Source organism: Hyperoodon ampullatus (genome assembly GCF_949752795.1).
Source record: "Hyperoodon ampullatus genome assembly, chromosome: 17".
Taxonomy (NCBI): Eukaryota; Metazoa; Chordata; class Mammalia; order Artiodactyla; family Ziphiidae; genus Hyperoodon; species Hyperoodon ampullatus.
Window position 1 is genome coordinate 40,931,902 of NC_136930.1, and position 8,608 is coordinate 40,940,509.

Here is an 8,608-nt window from a genome sequence, read left to right on the forward strand (position 1 = left end):
GGAGCAGGAACAACCCGCCCACCAGCTCCAGTGAGGATGCTCAGACCTCAGCTCCTGACTCGTCTGCTGCTGCAGGCCATGCCTCCACAACTGGGTTCTGCCCAGGCCTCCTGTTTCCTCCCTCCTTTCTTAGTGTTGGGCAGGGGCAAGGTCATATCCACGTGTGTCAAGCAGCAAGGGATACGAGACAATGAGTTTTGGCTGTGTGAGCAACTCCAAGCATAAAGGATATTCAAAATTTATTGAGCATTACACCAATGCAGTTTAATAAGTTGTCAACAAACAGATAGTCAAATAAGTTGGAAGAACAGGATGGGGAATCCAGAGATACATTCCTATATTCATGGGAATTCTGTATACAATTTAGGTGGTGTTTTAGTTTCGTGGTAAAAGGTTGATTTCTTTAATAGGTGGTACTGGCACAACTTATCTGACTGGAAGAAAATAAAGCTGGGCCCCATCATACCTTATATGAAAATAAATCCCAGTTGGATTAAAGACTGAAAAAACAATTTGTTTAATCTTAAAAGACAGTACAGGAAACTACATGTACAACCCAGGAGTACAGGAGATATTCTTTTTTTCTTTGTTCTTATAAAGGAAAATTTTTTTTCAGTTTCATTGAGAAATACTTGACATATATCCTTTATATGGGAAGATGTTCTTAACCAAGAATGGGAAACCTAGAAGCTGTAAAAGAGAAGCTAGACATATTTAACTGTATAGAATTTTTAAAACTTTCAAAATGCTTTATTTTGGGACTGCCGTTGTGGCACAGTGGTTAAGAATCCGCCTGCCAATGCAGGGGACAAGGGTTCTAACCCTGGTCCAGGAAGATCCCACTTGCCACAGAGCAACTAAACCCATGCGCCACAACTACTGAGCCTGCGCTCTAGAGCCTGAGAGCCACAACTACTGAGCCCACGTGCTGCAACTACTGAAGCCCGTGTGCCTAGAGCCCGTGCTCCGCGACAAAGAGAAGCCACCACAATGAGAAGCTTGGGCACTGCAACGAAGAGTAGCCACCGCTCGCCGCAAGTAGAGAAAGCCTGTGTGCAGCAATGAAGACCCAATGCAGACAAAAATAAATAAATAAATTTTTTTAAAATGCGTTATTTTGAAATAATTATAAACTCACAGGAAGTTGCAAAAATAGTCTAGAGAGGTCCTGTGTCCCCTCACCCAGCTCCCCCCAGTTGCAATCTTACATAACTATGGTACTGTTACAGCAGGCAGGTAGCTACACATGAGCAGAGAAATGGGGGTAGGGGCCAGGTGGCAGGAAATTACGCATCTTGCAAACAGCGGGGGGTCCGTGGGCAGACCAAGAAAAGCAGGAACCTCCAGACTGACAGGAAACCATACCTTTTGGGTGATAAGTGTCCTGGAAGCAGACAAAGAAAGGTGAGGAAAGGCGGGAAACTCCTGCATCCGAATGTAACCTGTTGCTCATTATGCTCTCATTGCAATAAAATTAGCCTTGCAGATAAGAAGTACCCATCATGCATCAAGGCCATGACACTTCTGATCTAAGCTAAATAAGGACAAAAATCGCTGCTTCCCTTGGGAAGATCAAGCTGGGATGAAAATCAGGGAATACGACCCCCAAACTCCTCCTTCCGCAATGAATACCCCACCCCTTCATTTGTGTGCCCCTCGTAACCGGCTTGCCGAGGAAGCCCAGGGCAGCCGCTGCTCACCTGCCCACTCGCCCTCTGAGAGCGTGTTCTTGCTTAAATAAATTCTCACTTTGCTTTCTTAACCTCCCTGCCTCTTCTCCAAATTCTTTCCACGACAAGGCAAGGACCTTAAATTCACCAGGAACAGTACAATATCCAAATCAGCAAATAGATTCTATTGGTACCATCGACAGATTTTATTCAGATTTCACCAGGTTTTACTTCAGTATGTATGTACGTGCAGTTTATGCAAGTTTATCACATGTGGATTCACGTAGTCACCACCATGATCAGAATACAGAACTGTCTGTGGCCACAAAGGAACTCCCTTGTGCTTCCTATTTATAGTCAAGCATTCCCACTCCCCACCCCAACCCTGCCCTCATCCCTGACCATCACTACCCTGTTGTTTGTCATTCTGAGACTATTATATAATTGGAAGCATACAGTATGTCACCTTTGGGGATTGGCTTTTTCATTCAGCATAACGCCCTTGGATCCATCAAAGTTGTGGGGTAACAGGGTGGTGCTCCGGGAATCTTGCACTCAACCTGCAGTTACCATCCTCCACCTGAGCGGGGGCCTTAGTTTCTGCAGAAGAACTCAAAGATACTGTTAAGTATAGTCTTTGGAGAGAAACCAGGACCGTGACCCACAAGGCTGCACTACTGTTTCTTGACTGCTTCTCCTTTTTCTCTGCATTCCCTCCCTTCCCTGATTAGCAACTGTTTGAATCTGCCCTTTTAACTCAGGGGAGGCCAGGGAGGCTGAATGAATGACTAAGGCTAGTGCAGAAGGGAACATCCCAACCAAGGGTCTGCCACAGGCAAATCCCCACGTAACAGGGAAGGATACCATGGTGCCGTCACACATGAGCCTGTTACCTCACCACCAGCCAATTAGAAGAAAGTCACACACCCTGTGTCCCTCACCCCAAATTTTGCCTATAAAAACTTTCCCCCCAAAACCACTGGGGAGTTCAGGGGTTTTGAACATGAGCCACCCATTCTCCTTGCTCGGCCCTGCAATAAATCTCTGCTCCAAACTCTGACATTTTGGTTTGTTTGGCCTCACTGTGTGTCAGGCACACGAACCTGTGTTCAGTAACAGATCCAGAACGTTTGCTCCCAAAAATAGTCTAAGAAAGTAAAGGCCTTCATTGTACAGGTGGACACAGCAAAGGTTGAGATGACAAAGTCCCCTAATGACAGATTTTCCTGAGAGCTAACACTGCCAGACAAAAAGAGTGCTCAGAATCCCAGTCTTTTCAACAGGCTGCCAAATGTACACTGTAGGTGTACCTTCCAGGTGGCAAAGACTATGCTCTCAAAACACAAGACAAAACACCTAAGAAGATCAGGTAGAACATTTATATCTCAAAGGCACAGAGGGAAGAGGGGAGGGAGGGATAAATTAGGAGCTTGGAATGAACAGATACACACTTCTATATATAAAATAGATGAACAACAAGGACCTACTGTATAGCACAGGGAACCATATTCAATATCCTGTAATAACCTATAATGAAAAAGAATCTGAAAACGAATACATACATATAAAACTGAATCACGTTGCTGTACACCTGAAAGTAACACAACATTGTAAATCAACTATACTTCAATAAAAAAATTTTTTTAATTAAAAAAATTTTAAAAGGCACAGAGGGAGAAATGCAAGTTCCTCCTAAAAGGACTTTTGTTCTTTTAAGTTCAGAATTCTGAAAAGATGTTTATCAACTGGCTTCCCCTAATGGGGTACTCAAAACCAGTTTTGAAATGTCAGAAAGAGCCCCATCTTGGCCGTTTTTAGGGTGCAATTTCCCTAGTTCCCAATTAAGTAAGTACTTGCAAGTATAAATTCTGTACATACAAAACCTGGCCGGGGTGTTAGTTGGAGGTTGACTTTCTGATGCCCCTTGTTCAGGAAAGATGTTTGGCCAGCTTCCTACCTAATCACCAAGTCCAGACAAATCAGTATCTTTCAGTTGAGCAAATCTCAGTGTCTTTCAACGGGGGCACTTTTCCCTGGTGTCCTTAACTGGTCACTCCCAGTATCTTTTAACTGGGTAAACCCTCCTCAGTGTCTCTCAACTGAGGAATCAGGTACCTTTTTATCCACCATTGAATAGAACTTAGGACTGTCATCCAGTAATTGGGAGATCCAAGACCCAGAAGAGACTCACCCAAATTCATCTGGACCCAGCAAGGAAGTGGGAGGGCATGTGATCCTTGCTGGTACTGAGGCAGGAGATAGATGGGCTGCAGGTTAGACATTTACAGCCAGCCTCCTGTTTATACTTCCAGATAGAAATAACAACAGGAACAGGGTAAGTAGCTGGACTTTGCCTCTGGTGGACTCTTTAAGATAACAGTAATGGCAGGGGCAGAGAGGAGCTGAGCCCTGCCCAGATAAGAGATAAAAGACCACATATTCCTCATTCTAAAGGTCAAGGAGACCTTCCCGACTACACAAGCGCTGAAAGTCTCCTTGGGGGTCAAAAAGGGAGGGGGCGCCACCCCCATAGTAGGTGATGTCAACCTACCCATAGGCTTCTTTCTCTAGAATCCACCTTGGCTAAAAGTGCGCGCACACACAGGGGAGGACCTGTGTATGAAACCAAATATGGACTCAGAGCCAGGCAAAGCAAGATGATTGGCCGGAGGAAACCCAGAAGAAATGCCCCATAAAAGTGATTTAAACTACCATGAGGGCACGCTGTCTCTGAGTCCGCCTGTTTGTCTATCCACATGTGCTCTTTTTCCTCCCAATAAACACTTTACTTGTTTCGCTACTTTCCATCTCTTTGTGGAAATTCATTTCTACACAGCTGATGGGCCAGGGACCTTGTCACTGGCCACTGGCCCTCACGGTCTAGTGGCTAAGATGCAGCACTCTCACTGCCGTGGCCTGCCAGTCTCTGGCTGGGGAACCAAGGTCCTGCTTCAAGTCACTCCGAGATCAGTACTAAGGCTCCAGATCCTCATAGATTTCGGGCAAAGGAGAGACGTCTACTTTGGGTTCCTTCATGGTGGCCGAAACTGTTGACTGAAAGGAAAACCACACAATGTAAAAGTTGTGAGTTAAGCTTTATTCTGGGAACTTACTGAGGACTATATCCTGGGGGACAGCCACTCAGATAGATAGTTCTGAGGAACCGCTCCCGAGAAGTAAAGGATGAGTCAGAATATATATGAACTTTTTTTGCTGTGAAAACATGTAGTCAAGAATAAAAAGATTGGGACTTCCCTGGTGGCGCAGTGGTTAGGACTCTGCTCTCCCAGTGCAGGGGGCCCGGTTTCAATCCCTGGTCAGGGAACTAGATCTCACATGCATGCCGCAACTAAGACTTTGCATGCTACAACTAAGGAGCCCGCAAGGTGCAACTAAGGAGCCCGCCTGCCACAACTAAGACTGGCACAACCAAATAGATAAATAAATATATTTTAAAAAAGAATAAAAAGATTACTATTGATCACAAAGAATAGGCATCTCAAGTTAATAATTTTAGTACTTTTCTATATATGGGAAGATGCAAGAATCTGGGGTTGTTGAAAATTTTCCTTAGGGTTTCCCTGGTGGTGCAGTGGTTAAGAATCCACCTGCAGATGCAGGGGACATGAGTTCGATCCCTGGTTCGGGAAGATCCCACATGCCGCGGAGCAACTAAGCCCGTGCGCCACAACTACTGAGCCTGCACTCCAGAGCCCACCAGCCACAACTACTGAGCCTGCGTGCCACAACTACTGAAGCCCACGCACCTAGAGCCTGTGCTCCGCAACAAGAGAAGCCACTGCAATGAGAAGCCCGTGCTCTGCAAAGAAGAGTAGCCCCCGCTCGCCACAACTAGAGAAAGCCCACGCACAGCAACAAAGGCCCAACACAGCCAAAAATAAAATAAATTAAAAAAGAAAGACAAATGACAAATTCGCTGCTGATCAAAGATATGGAAAACGGTAGTATTTATGGTAACTTCCTCTTGAGCAGGATCTTTCTGATATGATGCTAGCTGATCACCAGTGGAATTAGAGTAGCCAGCTTCCCCTAGGGTAGCTTAAACTAACACACATTTTCATATCACACTCTCCATGCTGAAGCATTTTAAAGTAAATTACAGATAGCAGCACATGAGCAAAGCCATAAACTCAAGGTATTAATATTTAGAAGTGTGATTTTTAAGGTATGAAGTATAAAGCGTTGTTCTGAGAATTGCAGAATGGGACCAAGACAAAGGTACCTAGCCTTGTTATAAAGGAGCATTTTATGTGTCCTTTGAGGCAGGAAGCAAAGGGAAATAAAACTGTAGGAGAGAATGGCTGAAGATGCACTCCCGCAGAGACTCGAAGCTCAAATATGGGACAACCCTACCCCCTTCACTGGGCTTTAATGCAAACTCAGAGCAATGGGAAGTCTCTTTAAGACCAGCATGCACATATATACATCACCAAATGTAAAATAGATAGCTAGTGGGAAGCAGCGTAGCACAGGGAGATCAGCTCGGTGCTTTGTGACCACCTAGAGGGGTGGGTTAGGGAGGGTGGGAGGGAGATGCAAGAGGGAGGGGATATGAGGATGTATGTATATGTATAGCTGATTCACTTTGTTATAAAGCAGAAACTAACACACCATTGTAAAGAAATTATACTCCAATAAATATGTTAAAAAAAAAAAAAAAAGACCTTAGGTGGCGGTCGAGACATTACAGTCAGAGTAACAGCTGGAGAAGATAATGGTGCTGAAGAGGTACTAAGGGCATCTTTGACTCCAAGCAAATAATTTGGCTGGTAAGTGCTGAGACTGACCCCTGCCCTCCGGCCTGGTGTGCCTACCATTGCCTACCACAGGGCAGGTTTAAAACCTGAAGGAGGAATCTGAAAGCACTACAGATGGTAATTAGAATACAGGGCATGCTCTCAGCCCCCACTACAGAGCCCTACATCAAGGACACCCTATATCAATGACACGGGACACTTCTGCAGTTATCCAGCGGGTCAGTCAACAAGACTACAACTCCCATGAGGCTCAGCGTGGCTGATTAAGGGTTCAGGGAAACAATGAGAAGTGTCCTTTGTGTCTCCACAGGACACAGAGAGATGCTTCAAACTGGCCCACAGATAAGCTGAAAACACTGTTCCTGGCAGTGCATGTGCAAAATGAGGAAGGCAAGTGAGAGGTGACAGAAGTGAATAAGTTTGATGGAGAGGCATCTACTAACAATCGCAAAGGCAAACGTATCTTCTTTTATGAGTGGAGCATCAAACTAAACTGGACAGGGCTTCCCTGGTGGCGCAGTGGTTGAGAATCTGCCTGCCAATGCAGGGGACGCGGGTTCGAGCCCTGGTCTGGGAAGATCTCACATGCCGTGGAGCAACTAGTCCCATGAGCCACAACTACTGAGCCTGCGCATCTGGAGCCTGTGCTCCGCAACAAGAGAGGCCGCGATAGTGAGAGGCCCGCGCACCGCGATGAAGAGTGGCCCCCGCTTGCCACAACTAGAGAAAGCCCTCGCACAGAAATGAAGACCCAACACAGCAAAAAAAGATTAATTAATTAATTAATAAACTCCTACCCCCAACCTCTTAAAAAAAACAAAAAAAAACTAAACTGGACAGGTACCTCTAAGTCTGGGGTGCAGTATCAGGGCCATGGGGAGATCCCCAGTTTGTCTGATGAAAATAGTGTGGATGAAGTGGAGATTAGTGTGAGCCCTGCCAAGGATGAGCCTGACACAAATCTCGTGGCCTTGATGAAGGAAGAAGGGGTGAAACTTCTAAGAGAAGCAATGGGAATGTACAGCAGCGCCTTCAAAACAGACTGCACGCAGGGTATGATCTTGCCTACAATGAATGGACAGTCAGTAGACCCAGTCGGGCAGCCAGCGCTGAAAACTGAGGAGTGCAAGGCCAAGCCTGCTCCTTCAAAAGCCCAGGCCAGACCTGTTGGTGTCAAAATCCCCACTTGTAAGAACACCCTTAGAGAGAGCTTCCTGACCTCACCAGAGGAGCTCCATAGAGTTTTTACCACCCAGGAGCTTGTTCGGGCCTTTACCCATGTTCCTGCAATGTTAGAAGCAGACAAAGGGGGCAAGTGTCACCTGGTAGATGGCAATGTCTCTGGAGAACTCACTGATCTGCTCTGTAGATAAAATTTAAGGCTGTAATCTCTTTGATCCCTGAGAAACATATTGTGATGAAGTGGAGGTTTAAATCGTGCCCAGAAGGGCACTTTGCCACCATCACCTTGACCTTCATTGACAAGAATGGAGAGACTGAGCTGTGCATGGAAGGCAGAGGCATCCCTGCCCCAGAGGAGGAGAGGAAACAGCAGGGCTCTCAGCGGTACTACTTTGAGGGCATCAAACAGACCTTTGGCTATGGCTCACGCTTATTTTAGGGCCAGCAGCAGGGGGTACAACCTGCCAAGCACTTCAGTCCAGGCCTCTCCTGACTGGGGCTGGGATCCCTTCCCTTCGTGTATACCTTGGGTTTGTGCATGTTTTCTGTTGAGTGGGAACAGAGGGTGATTTCTCTTTATGTGTACGTACTCTAAATAAACGTAATTTAAAAATCCCCCCCCCAAAAAAAGTACACAGGACAGAAATTCCAGAATTAACCGAATCCCCATAGCAACTGTTGCCATGGGCACTCCTAATCTAACCGAACAGCCCCCCATCCCCCGACTCCATATAAGGCAAAAGAATCACCATGTAGTAACCTTGTAGCATCCTGACCAATCACCTGATGCCATCCTGCCAGCCGGAATTTTCTTTGTCTTGAGGCTATAAAAGTTGACTACTAGCCCGCAAAGGGGGTCGGCTCTCCCTGGTCTATCAATCAGGAAGTCGGCCCGCTGTACTTGCAGCGCCCTCACTAACTCTGCTCTGCTGTTTGTTCTCAAGGAACTCACTCTTTTCTAAAATACTTCATGTCTGG

At 46.0% G+C, this 8,608-nt stretch overlaps 1 protein-coding gene across 1 annotated transcript; it reads left to right on the forward strand.

Annotated features, from left to right (window-relative positions):
* Positions 1–7,422: 7,422 nt before the first annotated feature.
* LOC307065748 (activator of 90 kDa heat shock protein ATPase homolog 1-like) lies at positions 7,423–8,069 on the forward strand (the record flags this gene model as incomplete). The annotated part of the gene is given in 3 exon segments (XM_079722668.1): positions 7,423–7,806; positions 7,809–7,814; positions 7,818–8,069. Coding segments are annotated over 3 exon segments (642 nt in total).
* Positions 8,070–8,608: the final 539 nt, after the last annotated feature.